General features: G+C 37.8%; 3 protein-coding genes and 2 long non-coding RNA genes across 5 annotated transcripts; all 5 read left to right on the top strand.

Moving 5' to 3' along the window:
* The first annotated feature begins 1,864 nt into the window (after positions 1–1,864).
* LOC121794072 (1-aminocyclopropane-1-carboxylate synthase 7-like) lies at positions 1,865–3,785 on the top strand. Its single transcript, XM_042192072.1, has 4 exons — positions 1,865–2,056; positions 2,147–2,275; positions 2,512–2,672; positions 2,910–3,785. Exons 1-4 carry the CDS (start codon positions 1,865–1,867, stop codon positions 3,766–3,768), a joined length of 1,341 nt encoding a protein of 446 aa, XP_042048006.1. The 3' UTR covers positions 3,769–3,785.
* A 3,659-nt stretch (positions 3,786–7,444) lies between these two features.
* Positions 7,445–7,797, top strand: LOC121793993. Its single transcript, XR_006049214.1, has 2 exons — positions 7,445–7,535; positions 7,637–7,797. It is a non-coding gene; the product is annotated as an uncharacterized LOC121793993 (long non-coding RNA).
* Positions 7,798–13,658: 5,861 nt separating this feature from the next.
* Positions 13,659–14,011, top strand: LOC121796392. Its single transcript, XR_006049741.1, has 2 exons — positions 13,659–13,749; positions 13,851–14,011. It is a non-coding gene; the product is annotated as an uncharacterized LOC121796392 (long non-coding RNA).
* Positions 14,012–17,675: 3,664 nt separating this feature from the next.
* Positions 17,676–19,987, top strand: LOC121796386. Its single transcript, XM_042195248.1, has 3 exons — positions 17,676–17,816; positions 18,918–19,116; positions 19,508–19,987. Exons 2-3 carry the CDS (start codon positions 18,935–18,937, stop codon positions 19,692–19,694), a joined length of 369 nt encoding a protein of 122 aa, XP_042051182.1. The 5' UTR covers positions 17,676–17,816; positions 18,918–18,934; the 3' UTR covers positions 19,695–19,987.
* A 910-nt stretch (positions 19,988–20,897) lies between these two features.
* Positions 20,898–23,777, top strand: LOC121796381 (probable phospholipase A2 homolog 1). The gene is made up of 4 exons (XM_042195243.1): positions 20,898–21,071; positions 21,154–21,193; positions 21,264–21,383; positions 23,383–23,777. The coding sequence occupies exons 1-4, from the start codon at positions 20,967–20,969 to the stop codon at positions 23,559–23,561; spliced, it is 444 nt and encodes a 147-aa protein (XP_042051177.1). The 5' UTR covers positions 20,898–20,966; the 3' UTR covers positions 23,562–23,777.
* The last annotated feature ends 954 nt before the right edge of the window (positions 23,778–24,731 follow it).

Raw genomic sequence — 24,731 nt, forward strand, 5'->3', positions numbered from 1 at the left:
AGAACTAATTAACTCTGTTGCAATATATTTTAGATATATGATTAATGAAGACTGTGGGAGAAAGGATATATTCTAGTAGCTTCTGATTTTATTTTATTTTTTGGGTTTGTTTGGAAGATCAGTATCGGAATCTTAATGATCTTGGAAAAATATCTATGTCAGTTTAGAATGAAAAACTTAACCACTATTAGATCTTCTCGAATATGATCTGTTTATAGTTTTTTGTATTGCAATTATTCATCTTGTTAGTTAGAAATTAGAATTCTTGGTTGCCTTCATTTAGGTTGATGGGTATATTATGTATACATATATTGGGAAGATATTAATCTTGATTAGTAGTTGGAAAGGATAAGACATGTCATTTCATAAGAGATACTCCGTGATTCATAAATTAACAAGAGAAATTTTTAAAAAATATGCATTCACAAACACACATATATAGTTTAAACTTTATAATAGTAATACATAAAATCTTGATAACCATGATGCTTCGGTCGATGCTAACGCCATTAATTCTTGGGGTGCATTTGCAAAAACTATAGTACTATATATTGTTTTAGTATTTTTGCACCAAAAGAAAATAGTAGTAGCAGTATTAATTATTCCGCTATATATTTTTTCTATACATATTTCAAAGATTTTATTTTCTAAAATGTTACAAAGATTTTATTCATAATTCACTAAAATATATTTATAGGTGCATTTTGGGTAAACCTTCTCGAAGCATTCTCAAGCGATAAGAATTTCGTAGCTTTACATATATTTTCAAATCCAAAAATAGGTCAAGGGTTTATGTAGCTCATGCTTAAGAAGATGCATAAAGAGTTAAAGACAAAGAGTGGTGTATGGATTTCAATTTACACAACCTTATTCTCCTCAACTGAAAATACTATAAATTGAAAAATATAAGTAACAATTACGTAGGGTTGGCTTAACAGAATTGTAACATATTGCACCCAATCATGATCAAATATTGCAATATATGTTTACATGAAGTATATCATACTAATGTGTGTGTGATATGGCACATGAAGTATATGAGTCACATAGAGTACATAACTATACTCAATGCAATAGAAGATTCAGATGGGGTCGAGGCTCGTCCAATTCCACCGTCGGCCTATACAAGTAGGAAAACTCCATCAAATTCAATTGTTGAAGTTTTTGCCGATTTCATGATCTGCCCAACCATTCGGGATTCAAGCGCACTTTCATTCTTCGTCTGCCATCCATTGCCAGCGACAACTATATTTACTTTGTGTGACCCCACACTATAGATCATCATTGGCTCAACATAAGTGAATCCTTCATAATTTGTGTTATATTTTCAAAAAAGAGATACTTGTAAAGTGCACACATGCTGCATGCCTAAAGTTGCATTAACACAGATAAATTCTCAATTAAATCCTCTAATCACTCCACAAACACATTATTGGCCACACAGTCAAACACTAAAACATAAAATAAAAATAAAATAGGAGTTAGAAAATGAGCAGCCACCCCCATTTCAACTACCATATTTGATGTGAATCTCGTGGAGAAGATTTAGATACATAACTTGTGCATATAATAAACCTAGCTTTGGCAAAAAGATGACGTCAGCAACCAGTTGTCGCCAGTCGTTCACTCAAAATCATATCATTAATTTTTGTAAAAAGGCAAATTTTGATCTCAATCAATCATTGCCTCTCTTTCCACATTTTTATTTTTTTTTGTCAAGAATATGCATAATTCCACGTAAGCTAAGGCAAAAAATTCTTCTATAAATGGGAAACATCGGCTTCAAAAAGCTTCATTCAAACAGTTGCTCTCTCATCTTCTCATCCCTTCCTAGATTTATTGCCTGAAAAAACTACAGCAAAAAATGGCCATCAAACCATTAACGCAGCCTTCTTCCGCCTCCTCCGCCGCCATTAGTCTATCGAAAATCGCGGTTTCCAACACGCACGGCGAGGACTCTCCGTACTTCGCCGGGTGGAAAGCCTACGATGAGAATCCGTACGACGAATCTTCCAACCCTTCCGGCGTTATACAGATGGGGCTCGCGGAAAATCAGGTGAGTTTGATCCGTCCAACGTTGTATGTTTCTAGAACAATCTAGAATGTTTGTTGCTGACAAATTGTGTTTGTTTTGGTTTCTTTCAAGGTTTCATTTGATCTTCTTGAGAAATACCTTGAGAAGAATTCCTCTGACCCCACCAGCAGCGGGAGAGTTTCTAGTTTTAGAGAGAATGCTTTGTTTCAAGATTATCATGGTCTACTATCTTTTAGAAAGGTAACACCCTCTTCCTCTCTCCTATTACTCTCTCCGTCCATCAAAGTTTGACCTAAAGTATCGTTGCACGAGTTTTAATAAAATTGATAGTATTATGATCTTCATTAAAATAAGAAATGAAATAGTAGTATTATTTTTTTTATGGAATGATAAAGTATAATTTATGAGCCTTTTTTGTTAGGAGTTTCTATTTTTCTGCGTCACCCACCTACTAAAGTATGCTAGTACTGTTTCAGGCAATGGCGAGCTTCATGGAGCAAATAAGAGGCGGGCGGGCAAAATTCGACCCGGAAAGAATCGTGATCACGGCAGGAGCAACCGCCGCTAACGAACTTCTCACCTTCATTTTGGCTGATCCAGGCGACGCCTTGCTCGTCCCAACTCCATACTATCCAGGGTAATTATGTAATTCATTCATTATAAATTCATATTCTATTAGTCCACTATTAAATGTCTTGACACAAATTCTTATTATTATATATAAATTTTATAATATAATACTAGTGCAATTTGATATTTAATGGTAAAACTAAAATATCTATATGTAGTAGTAGTAGCATAAAATATTTTCCACGAGAAACATAGTTAAGTATGACATCGAAACTAACCAATAATTCTTTCATTAATTCCGCAGCTTCGATAGAGACTTACGATGGAGAACCGGCGTCCACATCGTCCCCATCCACTGCGACAGCTCCAACGCCTTCGAGATCACCCCGTCCGCCCTCGACTCCGCCTACTCCGACGCGGAGTCGAGGGGCCTCCGCGTGAGGGGCGTCCTCATCACCAACCCCTCGAACCCGCTGGGAGCCACCGTGAAGCGCGCCGTGCTCGAGCACGTGCTCGACTTCGGGGCGCTCAAAAACATCCACCTCGTCTCCGACGAGATCTACTCGGGCTCCGCCTTCTCCGACCGCGAGTTCGTCAGCATCGCGGAGGTCCTCGAGGCCCGGGGCGGCCGCGGCTCCGAGAGGTGCCACATCGTGTACAGCCTCTCGAAGGACCTCGGCCTCCCCGGGTTCCGGGTCGGGACGATCTACTCGTACAACGACGCCGTTGTGACGACGGCGAGGCGGATGTCGAGCTTCACGCTGATCTCGTCGCAGACGCAGCAGCTTCTGGCGACGATGCTCTCCGACGAGGAGTTCACGGCGGGGTATATTGAGACGAACCGGGAGAGGCTGCGGAGGCGGTACCGGATGATCGTGGATGAGCTGGGCCGGGCCGGGATCGAGTGCTTGAAGGGGAATGCGGGCTTGTTTTGTTGGATGAATTTGAGCCCGTTTTTGAAGGATGAGACCGTTGAGGAGGAGTTGGCTTTGTGGGAGTGTATTTTGAGGGAAGTCAAACTTAATATTTCTCCCGGGGTGTCGTGTCATTGCGCGGAGCCCGGGTGGTTTAGAGTATGCTTCGCGAATATGAGCGAGCAGACGCTGCAAGTCGCGCTTGCCAGAATACATGATTTTGTCGAGAGAAGAAGAGGGAATCAGTAAACGGGAACCATTATTGATTATTTTAGTACTATAAGTTATAAGAAAGTGGAAAATTTTTTAGCTTTTGATTTTGTTTATCGAATGTATATGTAGGTGTTTTGATGGAAGTGTAGCTTGGCCCGTTCGAAGAATGGGTTTGTTGTGTTTAAAATTAGTAAATTACATTGTATTAGTAATATTCATTGAATGAGATAATTTAATTGATTGCATATTTGCATGTACACATTCCTTTTCTTATTTCTTCTTCTATTGGAATGAGTTATCTAAGCAAGTTTAATTTTTATTCTACACTTTGACTCTATTCTTTAAATATTAAATAGATGGAGTGCATGTATAGGTCAAATACAAATTTATGATATGATGTTTAAATTTATTATCAAAAATAGTACATGGCTCGTTATTTTTCTAATAAAGTGTAGCTTCTTCTCTACCCATGATACAAATTGATTAATATTTATTAAAATTATTATTTTTAAGGTAAAATAATGTAGTCCTAGCTTGCACAACACGGGTTGATAATCAATTAATCACTATTGTAACCAATATTCGTCAACCACCTCTAACAGCGTGGAAGATGAGAGAACATTGAATTGAATTCATCATCCAATTTAATAGACGAAGCCATTAGAGCATCCACATTCGTGCTCTTTGGCAAACTCATGGATGTGGGCCCGGACACACTTTTATTAATTTTTTACTCTCTGCTCTTCCCTAAAAGCACAACACCCACATTCATGCTCTTCCGCAAGTACATGCTTAAGGGTCTCACTATTCCATTATTTAATTTAAATACTTCAATTACTAAAAAATACATTAAAATATAAAAATTACATAATTAAATCATAAAAATAAAAATTACAAACTTAAAATTATAAAAATTAAAAATTACATAATTAAAATCCTAAAAAATAAAAAATACATAATTAAAATCCTAAAAAATAAAAAATACATAATTAAAGGCTAAAAAATACTCCATGTGGAAGACTAGTCCTCTGGCCCTATCCCCAATGTTTTTTGGAGACCTCGTATCATTGCCAAATGTGAATCAAGTTGCTCGGGAGTCATCCGAGACCTATCGGCCAAATTGAGTTGAACCAAAAGGGTCCACAACGAGTTGGTGGGGGGTTGAGGTGGCACAAAGGAAGCGGGAGCGGGGTGGATGGAGTCGCGGCGCGATGGCGGTTGGCCGTCGTCTTCTTCCTTCCTTGCGACCGGCTTTGGGAACTGCTCGGGCCGGCGTCGGGGCTACCCAAGTTAGCTCCGGCAAGCTGGCTAGCCACCTCATCCTCGCCAGCATCGGATAGGGATACCGAACTCAACCGTTCGCTGGAGGAGGATGATACGTCTCTCTTATACTTCGGATGCACACGCACCTCCTGCCAAGCGCTGAGGTACTTGAATGGTTTGTAATGTTGGGATTGGTAGGTCGCCAAGGCGGCACTGATGATGTCGAGCTCGCTCCTGCCGCTCCCCGCCAACCGCTCTTCCTGGAAGTAATACCCCTGGAACTTTTGGATTTCTTCGTTGGCTCTAAATATGGCATTGCGCACCATACTCTCATTGCGCTCGATGGTTCCATCCGGGCGGTTTTCATTGGCGAGAGACGCGTCACCAAAACACATCCCCGCTTTGGTTCGTGCCAACCTCCGGATCTTCGGAGATAATCAATTAGGCTTTGAATAACTGATCCATCTCCGCCGGAGTGTACGGGGTGCGAACACTGTCACGACCGCATTTTCTAAGGATAGAAAACACGGTTGATCGCGACTAGGGGAGGATTAAAGAAGCGGGGAAGAAAGGGGAAAACACAACACAACTCGACCATAGCTCCAAACAAATGGGAAAAGCTCGAAATAAAATCAGAGTTTTGAACAAAATAGACTTGAGTCTTTTAAGATGCACAAAGGAAGCAAATGAACGCGATTCCATGTATGAAGACATGAACCTCCGAGAGTCAAAATCTGACTGAATTAAATGTCTTGTCTCAATAGCACTTCCTCTACCACTTCGCTGCTCAACCTGCACATTTAGAAATATATGCAGGGCTGAGTACAAAAAGTACTCAGTGAACACATTGCCGAAAATTACACATATACATTTGAAAATATTGTCAAGCCATCATCACAGTAACACTCGGGGTGTTGTTGAAAAGACCCGAGCTTACTAAAAATATCACATTGGGTTGCAACCCCTTTTTCCGGTACTTAGCCATATCTGATCACATTGTGCCGTCGAGATGGTGTTCTCGCACGGTCACCTGCTCTGACCAACATGTCAGAGGTAGCTTCTTGTGCCGGGAAGGTGGCCACCTTCCACGGTCACCTTCTCTGCCCAACATGTCAGAGGTATCATTGTGCCGGGAAGGTGGCCACCTTCCTCGGTCACCTGCTCTGCCCAACATGCAGAGGGAGCTTGTGTACACTAGTCCGAGCGGGGACACCACCCTCACTGGAACCCGAATTCGATTCACATATATCACCATTCATAATTCACTTGGCCGTAGCCAAACAGATAGGCATCATACAAAAACATTTATGGCAAGGACAACATCACTTGAAACAACAACGAACATAGGTTCGAGTTTTCATAAAATATCACCTCAAAATAATTTGCATTTTTATCCACATTAGTATGTAGGATAGGAAAGTTCACCTTGATCGCTTAGATTCCTTAACTTGAATCTTTCGTTCCGACTTTACTTGCGAAAGCACCCTTTAAAAAAAAATCACAATATAATAATACACTAATTAGACTCAAGGGCAGAACTACTTAAATTAGAATGCATGCACCCTCATTAAAGTCTTTTATCTCGTTTCTCGATTTTCGCGTATTTTCAATTATTCGGCGGCCGCCCAAGGCGTCGCGTGTGACGCCGGTCGGTCGCTTTTGCCCAAAATTTCTCCGTTGGCTTCTCGCATTTTCCATCTTGATATCGAAATAAAATCCCCAAAATTATAAAAGTGCATAATTAAATTATCGCAACCATTTCCCCTCGAAAATATATTTATTCAGGATAAAATTATTCATCCTCCGAAATATTCTGGGATTAATTAAATAATTCTCAACAATTAAATTATCGGTCCAAGGATTAATTTAATTTGACCCAAGATAATTGTTATCTTAGCCCACCTTATTTCTCCAATTTATTTAGCGAGGCCCTAAAAGAAATAGCCCAATATACTTAATTATTTCCCCTCCCTTATTTCTCCTCAATCAACTAACAAGGCCCAATTATTACTTAGGCCCAAAGATTTATTTAATTGGCTCACAACCAAATCACCCATCTTATATCTCCATTTAAAATTTAAATGGCCCATCCTTATTTTTCCACCATTAAAAGAAAGGGAGCCCAACAAAATAAAAGGAGGCCCAAACACACTCCCTTCTCCACCATCGGTAATCCTCCCTTTCTCATTCCACATAACAAATTGTAAGAACCCCCAAATTGAAGAAAGCCCTCAAATCCGTCGATTTCCCCAAACAAAATTCTCTCCCCCGTCGACTACACACCGTCGCCGCTACTCCAAATTGCCGATTCCCGAAGACCAGATTTGCCACTGGAGTACCACGCCTCGCTGCTCCGTCCACTGCTCAAACACGACGTCCTTGCGTCGGTTTAATACCGTCGCTGCTTTCTCCCAAATCTCACTCCTCCGCCACCGCCGGAAGAGCTGCTGCTGTCGCCGCCGCCGCTCCTCGTGCTGTTGGAGCAGTTTCCCGGCGCCACTCCAGCCTCGGCCTCCGCCTCCTCGCCGAACTCCCGGAAGGTAAGTTTAGGAGATTTTATTCTATTTCCTTTTTGTTTTATTTTCTAATATTTGATCTTTGATTTAAAGTTTTGGTGTTTCAAACTTGTATGTTTGTGAAGGTCGTGAAATTAGTGACGAATCGGGGTGTGTGGCTGCCACGACGGTGTGCCGAAACTCAGTATCCGGAATTCCGGCAGATTCGTATTCTTGAGATAAGTTGTTAACTTGTGCTTACTATAGGTGTAGAACTTGGTTTCTCTATTTTATGAACTCGATGAATTCAAACAATTGTCTTGCTACTAAAAACTTGATGGTGAAATCAGGTTGAACTTCTGTTTGTTGTTAATTTCAATTAGGCTGATTCTATTTTCAAATTATACATGCATGCTTGTACCTATACGAAGGAAAAGAAAGGCTTTAGTTTTACCTTGGGAATAAAGTGATGATGGATTGTTGGGTTGGACTCTATAATTATCTGCACTGCAATATCCCATCTCTTGCTCCTCCTAATCTCCCATTCGAAATATGTGTGTGTGAAGAGAAGTTTTGGGATGTTTGATGTTGATGGGTACTTGAAAGTGCAAAGACGTGGGGGGGGGGGTTATACTTGTTCCTATGCAAGTTGTGGGGAGAGATTTAGGGAGTAGGGAGAATATATATTAAATTGATTTATTGACTTGGTGACCAAGTTAGACTTGGGGACCAAGTTAGGAATTTTTTTTTAAGTAATTAATTGATTATTTATTTATTATTAAAGTAATTATTGAAGTATTTGCTCACTTGTTCATTTAATTTGGTGTAGGTATAATCGGTTCAAGTTCGTGGCTGTCTGCGTTGAAGTACCCGATTTTCTAAAACGCAGGATGTATAGATAAATTTTTGTTGGACTTTTATTGGATGTATCGGACATTAAGATTTTAAATTTTCGGGATCTTATTTATTTATGTTTATTATATTCATATAGGTGTAATATAATTACGTGTTCTATTCACTTATCTAACGTCAAAACAAACAACGACAATCTATCGTAGCTCGGATTTAATCGCATAAAAGTTACTTATATAGATAATCAAGCTAATAATATAGTTTATAATAATATCGGCTTAGCGGGTCGTTACATTCTACCCCTCTTAAAAGAAATTTCGTCCCGAAATTTAGGATGTGTTTAGACAAAAAGCTTGAGATATTTCTCTTTCATTTTCTCTTCTAGCTCCCATGTTGCTTCTTCTTGTCCGTGGTGTTTCCACAAAACCTTCACTGTAGTAATCGACTTGTTCCGAAACTGCTACACCTTTCGATCTAGTATTTCTACCGGCTTTTCTTCGTAACTCAGGTTAGGTTCTAGAGCAATTTCTTCGTGGCACATCACGTGTTTTTGGTCGAACACGTACCTTCGAAGTTGGGAGACGTGGAATACGTTGTGTACGTTCCCAAAGTTGGGTGCTAATGCCAAGCGATATGCTACTGGGCCCACTTCTTCCAGAATTTCATAGGGTCCAATAAATCGTGGTTTCAGCTTTCCCTTGAGTCCAAATCTGGTTATTTCTTTGGAAGTGCAAGAAGACCTTCTCCCCGATGTTAAATTTCAATTCCATTTGACGCTCATCGGCGTAGGATTTTTTTTTTGCCGGTCTTGCGCTTCCTTGAGGGTCTCTCGCGAGGAAATTTAGAGGTGGTCTAACAGTTATAACTTTGATAGGAACTGAATTTGGGACTCCAAGAGAAATATTCGAATCGTTCTTGCTTTGGGTAGGCTCCAAGGTAACCATGAAAACAAAACAATTATAATTATTTCAATTACGTGAGTATTTGGTTCACCACAAACTCTCACCAGTTGCTTGCAACAAAGGTTTTCATGAGGGGCAAAGACTAGGTTCAATTGGGCTCATTATGCTCACTCCCAGAAAATAAAAGATACAACTTCAAAGGGCTTGAGCTATATCCATAGAACTTGTGAATTTTATTGTGGGAAGAGCTTGCCAGATGGAATAAATTACGAAAGTGATGGTATGATGAATAGAATGTAGATGTCAATAATAGGTTGCCAATAATATAATCAAAATGAACAGTGAAGTAGAAAAGTTTCAAGTATCCCCAGATGATAACAGGAAGAACTGGGATGGTTGGTTACAAATGAATTTAAAAAGAATAGTAAAAACAAACAATTGCAATTTACTCAACAACACTGTGATAGAAGATCATATCAACAAAATTTTTAGAGTTTATAAGAAATTCAGGGAAACTAACTAATAAAGAGGGCAACAAGAGGAAACTAGCAAAGGGAGAAGCAATATGACAGCTTTAACATGGAGCTTGCAGAAAAGCTCAAATCAAGAGACAATAGTCATATTTGAATTCAGAAGATGAGAGTATTCAGGTAAAACAAAGAGCTTGTCAATAAGTATGTCTGAAAACACAAAGGGTCAATTTGAAAGGTTTAAGGTCTCACCAGATGGCTGCTCCAATATAGTAAGACTGAAAATGATTGGTCTCAAGTGGATTTGAGAAAGAAGAATAACAAGGAATTACCCTTTTGGGTCAACAACATCGTGATACTATATCACGTTAATGAATTCACAAAGTATATAACCAAATCACGAAAATTAACTAGTAGAGAAGACAATCAGAGCAAACTGGTTCAGGGAGAGAGTAAATTGCTTTAGACTTGGAGTTGCTGAAGAGCTCAAAGCATGATGGAATAATTATAGTGGAATTAAGAAGAAGGAACTACTCATATCAAATAAAGAGCTTGTCAAGAAGCACATTTGAAATCACAAAAGGTCTACTAACGATCTTTGAAGAATATATTATTATTGAAGAGACAATAGTTTAGGGAAAAATGTTCATTCTGAAGTCTATAATTAAAGCAGCTCCGAGTATAAGAGTTTGCTGGCAAGAATTCAGAGAGTCAAAGTATTGCTTTTATACAGAAAGAGTAAAGAAGGACCGTAGTCACTGGAGGTTATCAGAAAACATGAGGGAGCAAGCTCAAAACTGGAAGTGATTCATAACCTTGACATAGAAGAGGGAAAATAATGACACATTACCTTGCAAAAGGAGTCATTTAAGGTCTTAATTCAACAAAAGTATTTTGATCAGGGGGATGCGAGAAAATGGAATTCATGGGAACCCAAGTAAGCGTTGCTGATGAATCTTCTTGGTTAGCTACAATGGTGATACTCACTTGTTTAACTCTTTATAGAGGGTGGTAAATGAGTTATGGGAAACTTTGGTCACAAGCTACTTTCACCTTATGATCGCGTCAAATGACCATATGTGGGGATTACGACTCTTTGGTACTCTTGGTTCGTCATAACGCTCATCCTCGTAACACGCCGTTTCTATTTACTTATTATTGTAAAGCTAGGTTCTTTGTTTACATTGTAATCATATTCTCTTACTATGTATGTGTATATCGCTTAGTTGGATCAAATGTATGATCCTTTGGAGTGATTGGATTGCCAAGAAAGACAATGGCTAACCCAGATTATTCGTGTCATTGGGACGTAGAACATCGTTTTGTTCTATGTTGGATTACTATTCTCGTGACGAAGTTTCTTTCTTATCGCGCCATTTTCTTTTCGTCGCTCGGGAAAGCGAGAAATGTTCATACTGTACTTCTAAGTTCGAGTTCATATTGTGTTCTAGAAGGAACGCATAACTAAGTATTCTATGTTCTTGGAAATTTTGATTTCCCCATTCTAGCAACATGATTCAATGACTACTCAAAAAGAGATATCATTTCACCAACTCAAAAAGAGATATCATTTCAACAATTGGTACCAGACTCGTATACTTTATACTTTCATATTTCAGTACCCTTTTTCCATTTAAGAAAGTTACTTCTTTTATTCATGCATTCACAGTCTTTAGCCAAGAAAAGACATACTAACTCTTTCTTTAAGCATGCTACCAAATCAAGAAACATCAACTCTTTCTTTAAACTTGGTATTTTCATCTGTTCACTCAAATTAACTACATGAGTTATTTCTCCATTTCAAACTTTTAAACATCTTGACTTTCTTCTGAAAAAGAACAAGTTACCTTTTTCCTCTTTGAGCGCGATTGGTGGGAGTGCTAAGAGCATTTTCATCAATTAGACAGTCTAGTGGAACAAGGCTAGACCAAAGATTTTCAAAGAAGACTCTCGGGTTCAGAGCGAGAAAGAATGCTCTGATACCACTCTGTCACGACCGCATTTTCTAAGGATAGAAAACACGGTTGATCGCGACTAGGGGAGGATTAAAGAAGCGGGGAAGAAAGGGGAAAACACAACACAACTCGACCATAGCTCCAAACAAATGGGAAAAGCTCGAAATAAAATCAGAGTTTTGAACAAAATAGACTTGAGTCTTTTAAGATGCACAAAGGAAGCAAATGAACGCGATTCCATGTATGAAGACATGAACCTCCGAGAGTCAAAATCTGACTGAATTAAATGTCTTGTCTCAATAGCACTTCCTCTACCACTTCGCTGCTCAACCTGCACATTTAGAAATATATGCAGGGCTGAGTACAAAAAGTACTCAGTGAACACATTGCCGAAAATTACACATATACATTTGAAAATATTGTCAAGCCATCATCACAGTAACACTCGGGGTGTTGTTGAAAAGACCCGAGCTTACTAAAAATATCACATTGGGTTGCAACCCCTTTTTCCGGTACTTAGCCATATCTGATCACATTGTGCCGTCGAGATGGTGTTCTCGCACGGTCACCTGCTCTGACCAACATGTCAGAGGTAGCTTCTTGTGCCGGGAAGGTGGCCACCTTCCACGGTCACCTTCTCTGCCCAACATGTCAGAGGTATCATTGTGCCGGGAAGGTGGCCACCTTCCTCGGTCACCTGCTCTGCCCAACATGCAGAGGGAGCTTGTGTACACTAGTCCGAGCGGGGACACCACCCTCACTGGAACCCGAATTCGATTCACATATATCACCATTCATAATTCACTTGGCCGTAGCCAAACAGATAGGCATCATACAAAAACATTTATGGCAAGGACAACATCACTTGAAACAACAACGAACATAGGTTCGAGTTTTCATAAAATATCACCTCAAAATAATTTGCATTTTTATCCACATTAGTATGTAGGATAGGAAAGTTCACCTTGATCGCTTAGATTCCTTAACTTGAATCTTTCGTTCCGACTTTACTTGCGAAAGCACCCTTTAAAAAAAAATCACAATATAATAATACACTAATTAGACTCAAGGGCAGAACTACTTAAATTAGAATGCATGCACCCTCATTAAAGTCTTTTATCTCGTTTCTCGATTTTCGCGTATTTTCAATTATTCGGCGGCCGCCCAAGGCGTCGCGTGTGACGCCGGTCGGTCGCTTTTGCCCAAAATTTCTCCGTTGGCTTCTCGCATTTTCCATCTTGATATCGAAATAAAATCCCCAAAATTATAAAAGTGCATAATTAAATTATCGCAACCATTTCCCCTCGAAAATATATTTATTCAGGATAAAATTATTCATCCTCCGAAATATTCTGGGATTAATTAAATAATTCTCAACAATTAAATTATCGGTCCAAGGATTAATTTAATTTGACCCAAGATAATTGTTATCTTAGCCCACCTTATTTCTCCAATTTATTTAGCGAGGCCCTAAAAGAAATAGCCCAATATACTTAATTATTTCCCCTCCCTTATTTCTCCTCAATCAACTAACAAGGCCCAATTATTACTTAGGCCCAAAGATTTATTTAATTGGCTCACAACCAAATCACCCATCTTATATCTCCATTTAAAAATTTAAATGGCCCATCCTTATTTTTCCACCATTAAAAGAAAGGGAGCCCAACAAAATAAAAGGAGGCCCAAACACACTCCCTTCTCCACCATCGGTAATCCTCCCTTTCTCATTCCACATAACAAATTGTAAGAACCCCCAAATTGAAGAAAGCCCTCAAATCCGTCGATTTCCCCAAACAAAATTCTCTCCCCCGTCGACTACACACCGTCGCCGCTACTCCAAATTGCCGATTCCCGAAGACCAGATTTGCCACTGGAGTACCACGCCTCGCTGCTCCGTCCACTGCTCAAACACGACGTCCTTGCGTCGGTTTAATACCGTCGCTGCTTTCTCCCAAATCTCACTCCTCCGCCACCGCCGGAAGAGCTGCTGCTGTCGCCGCCGCCGCTCCTCGTGCTGTTGGAGCAGTTTCCCGGCGCCACTCCAGCCTCGGCCTCCGCCTCCTCGCCGAACTCCCGGAAGGTAAGTTTAGGAGATTTTATTCTATTTCCTTTTTGTTTTATTTTCTAATATTTGATCTTTGATTTAAAGTTTTGGTGTTTCAAACTTGTATGTTTGTGAAGGTCGTGAAATTAGTGACGAATCGGGGTGTGTGGCTGCCACGACGGTGTGCCGAAACTCAGTATCCGGAATTCCGGCAGATTCGTATTCTTGAGATAAGTTGTTAACTTGTGCTTACTATAGGTGTAGAACTTGGTTTCTCTATTTTATGAACTCGATGAATTCAAACAATTGTCTTGCTACTAAAAACTTGATGGTGAAATCAGGTTGAACTTCTGTTTGTTGTTAATTTCAATTAGGCTGATTCTATTTTCAAATTATACATGCATGCTTGTACCTATACGAAGGAAAAGAAAGGCTTTAGTTTTACCTTGGGAATAAAGTGATGATGGATTGTTGGGTTGGACTCTATAATTATCTGCACTGCAATATCCCATCTCTTGCTCCTCCTAATCTCCCATTCGAAATATGTGTGTGTGAAGAGAAGTTTTGGGATGTTTGATGTTGATGGGTACTTGAAAGTGCAAAGACGTGGGGGGGGGGGGGGTTATACTTGTTCCTATGCAAGTTGTGGGGAGAGATTTAGGGAGTAGGGAGAATATATATTAAATTGATTTATTGACTTGGTGACCAAGTTAGACTTGGGGACCAAGTTAGGAATTTTTTTTTAAGTAATTAATTGATTATTTATTTATTATTAAAGTAATTATTGAAGTATTTGCTCACTTGTTCATTTAATTTGGTGTAGGTATAATCGGTTCAAGTTCGTGGCTGTCTGCGTTGAAGTACCCGATTTTCTAAAACGCAGGATGTATAGATAAATTTTTGTTGGACTTTTATTGGATGTATCGGACATTAAGATTTTAAATTTTCGGGATCTTATTTATTTATGTTTATTATATTCATATAGGTGTAATATAATTACGTGTTCTATTCACTTATCTAACGTCAAAACAAACAACGACAATCTATCGTAGCTCGGATTTAATCGCATAAAAGTTACTTATATAGATAATCAAGCTAATAATATAGTTTATAATAATATCGGCTTAGCGGGTCGTTACAAACACCACGAGAAGTAGCAGTAGGAGTAGGAAGATGAGTTTGAGAGCCGCCGCTCCCTCCCGATCTGGGTTCGGGTGCTTACCCGTATCGCCCATCGGGGGCATCTTGGTCGTCCACCGGGTAAGGCTGGTAGCCACCCGAAACTTGAGAACCTTGGGTTTGAGGAGGGGCCGAGAATTGCGTTTCCAGACTAGGGAATGGTTGTGAGCCAAACCATTCATGGTTCCAACAGCGGGAGTCGGATGTGTGATCGCCGGCCGGGGCCGGACATTTTTTTGTAAGAGTGAAAGATTGAGAATTGATAAGAGAATTTAGATGAGAGAATTGTGTAGTGTGGTGGGAAAGTTTTTGTGTGGAAGTGAGGGTATTTATAGATGAAAATGTGAATTTTAAGAAAAATTGAAAAATAAATTTAAAGTGGGGAGAAAACGAATATAATTTATTGGGAAGTGGAAAAATATATTTTTTATTTAAAAAAGATTTTTTAAATTAAATTCGATTTTTTTTTAAAAAAATTGAAAATGCCAACGGCTTTGCCGTTGGCCAATCCCGTCGCGCCACGTCAGCCTGCTCAGCGGCACGGACGTGCTCGATGCATCGAGCAGCACCGTGCCAGCGGCAAGAGCACAACAGTGAACAGCAAAAAGCCGCGCCAGCGGGACGAACGTCGTCCTTCCGGAAAAGCAGCGCTGCGGATGCTGTCAATCAAGTTGCCAAGTTAATACATTTACATCACCAATTTCATAATCTATTGTCGACTTCCATATACAGTGCTCCATATTTTATTATTATATATGGGTTTGACTATCGGGGGGATTGCCGCACATATTATAGTATACATATCGATGCCGTGTTTTGTTCTACCAAACTCCACTTGTGTGGACCATTCAATTTTTTCTTATAGTTTGGGGGGGTCCATTTGTGAGCATGCATAGATATGAAAGGCCTTCAGGCTATGGATAGGGCCATAGTGGGTCCATGTTTAATGTCGGATTCAGATGGGATCGAGATTGATTGACTCCATTGTCGGGCCATTAGGTTATGAAAACTTGCGATCACATAGTGTGGAAGCAATGCCTCAACAATTAGGGCTTGGAGGTTACTTTCGTTCTTCGTGTATCATCAATTGTCAACAACGATTGACGCACAGCTTCTGCATTTCGACGCCGATGATTGAACTTTTTTACTATATCTAACTCCACATGTTTCGTATCCTGCATCGATCATTGCATTTTGACGCCGGTAATTAATGATCTTATGTAGTTGTTTTTCTACCTACGCATCTGCAACAGATAATTACAATTTAGAGCCTTAAAGTATGAGCAGCCACTGAACAAAATGAGGCAACAATCTTTTTTCTTTGATATTTCTTTTTTTTTTCTTCTCTTTATTCTAGGACTCCGTTGACACCTTTCTCCCTTTTTTTATTTTTTTTATATGAATAATTAATAGGCAAGCTTTATTAGTTTAACTTTAATGATACAGTACATAATTGGATATAGGCATATAGCTCCTTGTTCCCAGTTGGATCTGCCGCTAAGTATAATAAATCAAGTTTTTTTTATTAACTCTTAATAATTAATTAGTTTGTAGCAGGTAATTTGATCCACTTTTGCAATATTTAATTATATTTGTATTTTGCTAATGGAACTAGCTTGATCATTGGGTTAATAACTTATGATTATAGCTATAGTTTTTGTTATTCTCGTTTCAACGAATAACATATGTAGGTCTGCGTCATGACTCATGCATGAGACTATGAGAGCAATGTGCATGAATTATTGTAGTATTTCTCTACATATGCTTGTGAGAGTGACAATGTATACATGTCAAACTGTTTTTTGAAATTTTCAAGCAATGGCCTGTAAAATTTGACCTTTATTACTAATTTATAATTACCTTATAATAATGTAATTATTTTGACATTATTAAAAAATTATATTTAGAAATATACTACAGGTGTAGAGGGTCGCGCCCGCGATCCCATTTAATAATATAACTAATGCGTACTTACAAAGTCAAATATATTTATTCTACAAATACCTAACTATCAATTTAAAAATAAAATAAAAAGTAAACCCCTTTGAAGCTAATTGACAATCGGGCATTCTGTCATTATATGTAATTATCAATATTTTATTCGGTAGTGAATATATCGATTAAAATCAAGAGCTTCATTGCCTTTAAATTCACTAGCACGAAATATATATAGTTTATAAGTTTTATTTATTCCTTTTGCACATTGTTCAATAATGTTAATTAAATTAAATATGAATCATATGTTGTGAGTATAAGAAAAGGCAGCCGATGTAAGCATGGCTATGACCAAATTGACAACAATTGATATTTTTCTTTTGAGGACCAAAAACAAACGTATGTCATTAATAAGTTTACTTTTTGGTGTTATAATATTTTATAATTGTAAAATATATTTGACTTTCTCAGGCAATCTCTGTGTAGCATAGAATTTTCAATCCATGGAATGCAAATTAATTTTTTTTAAGGAGGCGGGAAGATTTAGTATTGATAATTTAATCAGTGACTTAAAATATTTCTTTGAAAATGTACATGCTACTGATTGACGATGATGTTCAAGATTTTCTATTTCAAATATATAATCATGATTTTTCATATAAAGAACATGGTAGCAAAGTTAAAATTGTTTTTGGTTAAAAATCGTGTTGTTGGCTAAATACTACTCCTGAAAAGCCCAAACCCAAACCCAAACCCAAACCCAAAGCCCAAACCCCAAAGCAAGATTTCTTTACCAAAAAATGGATCAGTAATTACTCAAAGTGAAGTACTGTTTCACTGAAGCAGTTAAAAATATAAGGTGAATTTTTTAAAGAAGACTTTTCTCTTGATTTACAACCTCAGACCTCACCTCCCCTTTCTCTCACTACCCAAGAGCTTATCGGCGAGTCTGTGAAACCGGAGCTCGCCTTTCAGCTTCCGATCGGAAGGTGAATCATCTGATATATTTCCTATCTCTTGATTGTGCATCCAGCTGTTGATCGTCTTGTCTTTATTTTCGCCGCCATTTTTCTTCTCTAGGGTTTTAGGTGTACTTTTCAGATCTGTGATTTTCATCATCTGGTTTAGGGTTTAAGACTGTGTGGGTGTGCAATGATGGTATTTTGCTCTGATCCATGTTCAGAATTAGATGTCGTGAATTTGATTTTGTTTAATTATTTGTTTAGGAAGGAAGTTTGTGAAATGTATGTAGATATGCAAGCGTACTGAGATCCTTTCATTTTCCCGTAGAAGCCTTTTTATGGTATTTTTATGAAAATTATTTTAATTTCAGTTGTATTACGTATTTTTGCTTGATGAGCTGAATTTCTAGTTTGTTATCCTTTTATTTTTCATGTGCATTATTGTGAAGGATGTATTATTAATAAGTGACGCTAACATAATTTGGAGTTCGAGTTCATTGGTGTTTTTATTCTGAAATTGCCTTCATTTTTCAAGTTTGTGAATTTTTTTTGTTCGAATGATATACTGTGCTTATTGAATTGACTAGGGGATTATTTGTCTTGTTATTCGTAGTATGCAGACATTGAAAATGGTAATCATGTTCTATTTGCTGAGTGGGTTGGTTGGTTTCACATTTATAATTTTTTGTTGGTATTTTTACTATTTGTAATAGTCATATGGAGTACTATATTGTTATGCTAAAATAGTAAAATTCCTTCCTATCTATTGGTTTGGATGGTGAGTGGTCAGCGCCTTTTTTTTGCCTGTGTTGATTTTCATCTTATGTATGGACATTCCCTAACAAATTATTGAAAAGCTGTGCTTTTTTTTCGGGTTGAGTATCAGCTTAATAAGGATGAGAATTGAGAAGTAGTGTGTGTGTGAAGTTGTGCTCAGAACTTTAGATTTGATTAGGAGAAAAGCAGAAAGGAATTAAGTGCTACTTAAATTTATTTGTACATGTTGAGATGATTGCTATGTTTTCTTATCTCTAGGTGACCTTCACAAGTTTTGTGAAGCTTTTAGTTTAATGGCAGTGATAGTTCCATTTGCTTTATTTAACTGCTATTTTTTGGTTTGCTGTGCAGGACTGACTTTGGGTGTAATGGCAGCTAGACTACAGCAATTGCAAAGCAAGGCTTGCCAAGCCACACAATATGTGTCCAAGCATGGCACCACCTACTATAAGCAGTTAATGGAGCAGAACAAACAATATGTAAAAGAACCAGCAACTGTTGAAACATGTAGCGAATTATCCAAGCAGCTGTTCTACACTCGTCTTGCCAGGTTACTTTTTGTCTCCCTATATTTCGCATGAGTTTCTATCAGCATTGATTTTAATATTTATAGTCTACTGAGGTCTATCTGCTTGAGCTTGTTATCAATGCATTATGCAATTGATAAATATCAATAATATGCAGCTCTGCCATTGACAAGCTAAATACTTGAGACAGTTCACAAAGCTAACTAATGATGGACATTGTGTGACGGTTTCACTGGATTCTATGATTGATTTATGCTCTTATCAGCACCTCATTTGCTTGGTTCTTCTGTTCTGGGTGAACATGATGTTTACATATTTGTTGAATCTGACGTGTCTAGAGTTGCTACAGAAATTTCAAGCTGCATCCTTAAATTCTATAAAGACTCCTAATTTACTCTGTTACACCAATTGCAGCATTCCTGGTCGCACTGAGACCTTCTGGAAGGAAATTGACTACGTGAAGAATATGTGGAGGCACAGACAGGAAATGAAGGTTGAGGATCTTGGAATCGCTGCTCTGTTCGGGCTTGAATGCTTTGCATGGTTCTGTGCCGGTGAAATTGTCGGAAGGGGATTCACAATTACCGGCTACTATCCCTGAAAACAAACTGGGTAATAATTGTGGGAATGATTCGCGTACTCATGGTCGGGCAGATTGTCATCATGCAAGTTTTTTGATTTCAAAGAGAGTTTGGCAAGCTGATAAATCAGTGTTAAAATTGAAGGCCTCAATAATCAGTACATCGGTATTTGAATTTTCTCTTGGTGGAGTGGTTTTGAACTTCACATTGTTTTTATTTTCATTTAGATATTGTTACTGTGATGAATGTAGCTCCTTATAAATGTTTTGGTGTTGCCTTCATAAATTACCTCCGGACTCTATCTTTGATTCAATAATGGTTCCATGCCTGCCTCTTTTTTTTTGTTTGACATTCAAGTTAAGTGGATTAATAATGGTTTTCCATTTACTTTGTGGAAATAGTGACTTAAATCCTGGATCTGTAGGCTGGAGGAGAAACTAATGGTGAAGTTTGTCCAATTTCTGGTAGTTCTTCGGTTCTTCCCAGCCTAGTAAAAAATGATAGTACGTTGAGAGATCTTAAAAGTGTTCACATCATATTTTAACATATTTTAACATGTTTCTGTAAAAGTATTTGATGTGTTTTGCAAAAATGAAATGAAGTGGATAATTTTTCAATTTTGATGTCTCCTAGCTTAAAAAAATTGTGGAAAAACATTATGTTTAATAATGTTGGCAATTGTCCTACAAATAAATATTTAGGTATTAATATAATGTATTGTTGATAGAGTGCATACATGTCTTGAATTAATTATGTGATTAAGTATGTGTTGATTAAGATTCTAAATATGAAGATTAAAATGAATATATAAACTCATATTTTGGTTCATCACATCATATAACACATTTAATCCAAATCAAAGTATATCAGTATGTGGTACAACTACAACTAATACTTAGATTTAATATAATTTTTTCGGCTTATTTTGAAGTAGCAAAGAATAATCAAAATTTCACTAGATTAGTAGTAGTATATTTTTCCCACCTCTGTATCTTTTCATAGTAATAAAGGTAGTTTGAGTAAAATAAATAAATTCCCCAATTAGCCCCGCATGGCAGTGGCAAATGATGGTGGAGAAACGCCGGCTGACCAATGACACAACAGAGGCCACGCAGATTACGATTCTTCTGGAGGGCTATTTCGGTAATTCATCTCATTTCTCCTGAGACTACAATTACACGAAACTAAAACAAATTGATTTTTCTTAACTGAATTGCCACAGAGCGAAGAGACCAACGTTTCAAGGGAAGAAACCCACAGCGCCGCTGTATACCATTCCAGGGAGAGAGAGAATGCTGCCGCGACCCCCCGCACATCTACATCGGACCTCCGTCTCCACCGCCGCCGCATTCCTAATCTTCTCCGTTCTGATTGCTGAATCTACCGATAAGCCTCCGGTATTCGTTTACCGTACCGTTCGATGTCAGATTCCCGATTTCTTCATTTTGTGGTCGTTGATCTGTTGAATGTGTGTAACAGGTCAAGTGCAGCACGACCTGCGCGGCGGAGAACTGTGATAGTAAGTATTTTCTCGATGACTGGTTGACGTTTTTGTTATTTTGTTCTTCCTTCTGAAATGTGTACTCTAGCGATTGGGATTAGGTATGGGAAGTACTGCGGAGTAGGATGGACCGGATGTGCCGGGGAGAAACCTTGTGATGATGTGGATGCTTGTTGTCAAATTCACGATGACTGTGTCGGCATGAATGGTAATCACTCGGCATCTAATATTATTGTGGCGATTATGAAATTGAATCTCAAACATATGATTAGGATAGCGATTGCTTGATTTTCATTTGAATGAGTATGTTTCTGTCTATCTCACATTCTGACTCAATGCTGCTTTCTACGCTCTTGTGTTTGAGAAGAAGTTTCTATTTGAATGGGTTTATTGAATAGAATGGATCTTCTAATATTATTTGTGAACATTTTGATGGGTGTTGGGCTGTTGAGGCCATGCGAGCTGTCAAAGTGATGCTAGAAATGTTTACTCAGCAATTCATTGCACAGAAACTCAAATTTTGTGCTTGTGATAGTCAAAACATGGGAGTGGGAATTGATTGATAAAAAAAATATTGGATATGTATGAAGATGTCCTGAGTTACATAGATGTAGGCTTAAGCCTTCCTTGACATCAGTTCAACTAAACTCGATGCATAATCATACGAGATTGTACGGATCATTCTTTGCCTTTGTCAAGGTTCATATGTAAAGTCATACCATGAACAGTCATATATCTTCCCTAATTTGCCTTTACCCACCGTGCTGATGATTTCTGTTGCCTGTGGTACATTTTTTTTGTCTGTAATGAATCCCAACCATCTTAATCACTTCTCCCAATTTTTTCATTGTGTACTATCTTAGCAATTTATATGCATCTTGTATATCCTGCGCTGCCTATAAATTTCTCTTAGTGGTCTGGTTAACTGATCAGTCAAATATGTTTCTCAATAGACCCTGTTACTATTCATAAGAGTCTTAAATTCCAAATCACACAAGAGAAAGTCGTGGTTAGCAATTGGCTCCATTTGGGAACATGTTTCTTCTGATTATTGCCTATAAACTAAACCAACTTCACTGGTTTGTCCACAAGTACTTCGGTTTGCTAAACTTGACTTTGTTCTTTCCTTGAGTAGTCTTGCTTGTAAGAAATATGAGATTTTTTCCTGACTGAAGTTTCTATCGAATAAAATCCAGGGATTGTGGCCTATTTTATCTTATTTATATCATCCTTGCTAATAGTATGAGAACCTTAGGGTCTAATTTTAATAAAAGCCATATCATGATCAGACAATATCTTTGGCTCAATAAAATCCCCATTATCAGGCTAAGTTGCAAACTAATTGCTATTCATGACAAGTGTTTCTGCTCTAGCTTCTCTCAAAATTACCTCCAATGATAAATCTTAAGAAATGCTCTCTTCTTCTTAGCTACAATGATACCTAGCTCTATCTACCATCACAGTTATGATAAATCTAAAGAAATCCTTACCAAGTTGATCTTGTTGCTCAATGATCAATTCATATCATGGCCATGCTGTCCTTTGTTCCTTCTCCTTTTGTCAGTTCCTTTATTGATCAAGCCAATATCACTCATGAAGCAAAGATGAATCCAAAAGGTGTATGGTTCTTGCTGGTCCCAATGCTGACTCATTTTAGGGATGTATCAAACAAGTTCAGTACTCTTTGTGAATTCTAAGTTTTATACTGCACGTAACAGTAACATTCTACAACATGTCAAATATAGAGCTTATGCCGTTGATGTCTCACTCATGCGTCATTATTACAATGATGTCATGAAATTGGCTTGATAAAGCACTCTTTTGACGAAAAACTTACCTTCTTTGTTGCACATCTACAAGATGCGTATTTCATCCTCTGCTAGCCCAGCTCATCACACCAATATCAGCTCCTATTGTAACCTTAACTACTCTGCAATATATCTTAAAATGTCTGTTAATCATGGATTGTAAGACATGGAGAGTGAGCTTTCACTTCAACTGGAGGTGATTCTTTTCACCAACTGCTTCATGACTACACTGTGATTTGATAATTATTTCATGCACCTGCAAAATTGATCTACCTTTGCATAGTTTACATTCTTAAACTGAAATGCCCCTGCTGATATAGAGTAAAATTCTCATCATGCCTGTCCACATTAAACTCTGCTTGAAACTTAACTCCGAATTAATCCATCTAACATAATCAGGTGTGATCAACATTCAATGCCACGAGGAGTTCAAAAAGTGCCTAAAGAAAGTACATAAATCAGGGAAGGAAGGGTTCTCCAAGGTGTGCCCATATGATACAACAATACCTACAATGATACAGGGAATGGACATAGCAATTCTATTAAGTCAGATGGGAGCTCCAAGAGAAGACCTTTAATAGATTAGCTAAATTCAAGAGACCATTAAGGTAAAGAGTTACATTTGGAAATTTTATTTCTTGATTCATCTCCATGATAGAGTATGAATGTCAGTAACATTCATTTTCTGGTATTTGGGAAGATTTTTTTCTCTTTGACATACTATAAATGAGAGAGTTGATTCATGCTATTCTTATTACACTAGTGGTCAATAAAAATGGGCTTGTTAATTGTTATTGATAGCTTTTGCAAACTGCTGGAGTGAATTCAGGTTCTTGCCATTTTGTTCAACTTGTCATATTTGTGCTTATATCAATACTAGTGTCTGCTTTGTAATTAAAACTTGAAACAGTTATCAACTTAATCTTACATGAGAATGAATTGCAACTTAGTAAAACGTGTTCCTTTCAATCAATAGGTCGAGAGTTCGAGTCATGGTTAAATGGAAAGGTTGTGGGTAAATGGAAAACTATTATTGATGCAAAATAATAATCAAATCTTTAGGGTCCCCAATTCTTTATTCTATCATTCAAAGTAAATGATCGCGCATTTGGCTGTGCTCCAGTCTAATAGATGAAACTTTCAGTTTTGAGTTTTTATTTTCGGAAACTAAACAATACTCTCTCGTTTCCAAAAAATAGTTTGATTTGGGCACACAAATTTAATAAAAATATGAGAGAGAAAGTGAGTATAATATTTTAAAATTAGGAAAAAATGAAAAATCATCAAAAGATTTTATTGATTGCAACTTCATTGGTTTATTTGGCATACTTTCCAATTGAATATTGCAAAACGTGTAGGCGGTGGGAGGTAATTTCAGAGGAAATTGCATGTTTCACATTTGAATATTTGATTGATACTTAGCCTAGGAGTGAAGCCTCAAATTATTTCCAATTATTATGATATCTCATTAATTCGTAGACTCGTTGTACCGCGTTGCACGTTCTAGTGTTTTACTACAAGCCAGTTTGACTTTTAATTTTTTTTTGTAATTAATCATAACTCTAAGTCTCTAATACTAATTTTAATGATTTTTATTATTATAATTACTTGAAGATCTGATCCCTTTGGGTTTGGGATCTATAGGTGCAAAAATAGAATCAGAATAAATAAAAAGGATCAAAACAAATCTTTCGATAATTTCGGACCCACCACAAATGTTTTTGGGTGATAGAATTGAATAAATAATC

The sequence above is a fragment of the Salvia splendens genome, chromosome 3 (genome assembly GCF_004379255.2).
Source record: "Salvia splendens isolate huo1 chromosome 3, SspV2, whole genome shotgun sequence".
NCBI lineage: Eukaryota > Viridiplantae > Streptophyta > Magnoliopsida > Lamiales > Lamiaceae > Salvia > Salvia splendens.

What these genes read in the sequence shown, in the direction of transcription:
- LOC121796381 (XM_042195243.1), top strand. Translation starts at nt 20,967, where the DNA reads ATGCTGCCGCGACCCCCCGCACATCTACATCGGACCTCCGTCTCCACC. An exon ending in AATCTACCGATAAGCCTCCG is followed by an intron (nt 21,072 to 21,153) that starts GTATTCGTTTAC and finishes TGTGTGTAACAG; the next exon opens with GTCAAGTGCAGCACGACCTG. An exon ending in CGCGGCGGAGAACTGTGATA is followed by an intron (nt 21,194 to 21,263) that starts GTAAGTATTTTC and finishes TGTGTACTCTAG; the next exon opens with CGATTGGGATTAGGTATGGG.
- LOC121796386 (XM_042195248.1), top strand. Translation starts at nt 18,935, where the DNA reads ATGGCAGCTAGACTACAGCAATTGCAAAGCAAGGCTTGCCAAGCCACA. An exon ending in TTCTACACTCGTCTTGCCAG is followed by an intron (nt 19,117 to 19,507) that starts GTTACTTTTTGT and finishes CACCAATTGCAG; the next exon opens with CATTCCTGGTCGCACTGAGA.
- LOC121794072 (XM_042192072.1), top strand. Translation starts at nt 1,865, where the DNA reads ATGGCCATCAAACCATTAACGCAGCCTTCTTCCGCCTCCTCCGCCGCC. An exon ending in GTCTACTATCTTTTAGAAAG is followed by an intron (nt 2,276 to 2,511) that starts GTAACACCCTCT and finishes GTACTGTTTCAG; the next exon opens with GCAATGGCGAGCTTCATGGA. An exon ending in CCAACTCCATACTATCCAGG is followed by an intron (nt 2,673 to 2,909) that starts GTAATTATGTAA and finishes TTAATTCCGCAG; the next exon opens with CTTCGATAGAGACTTACGAT.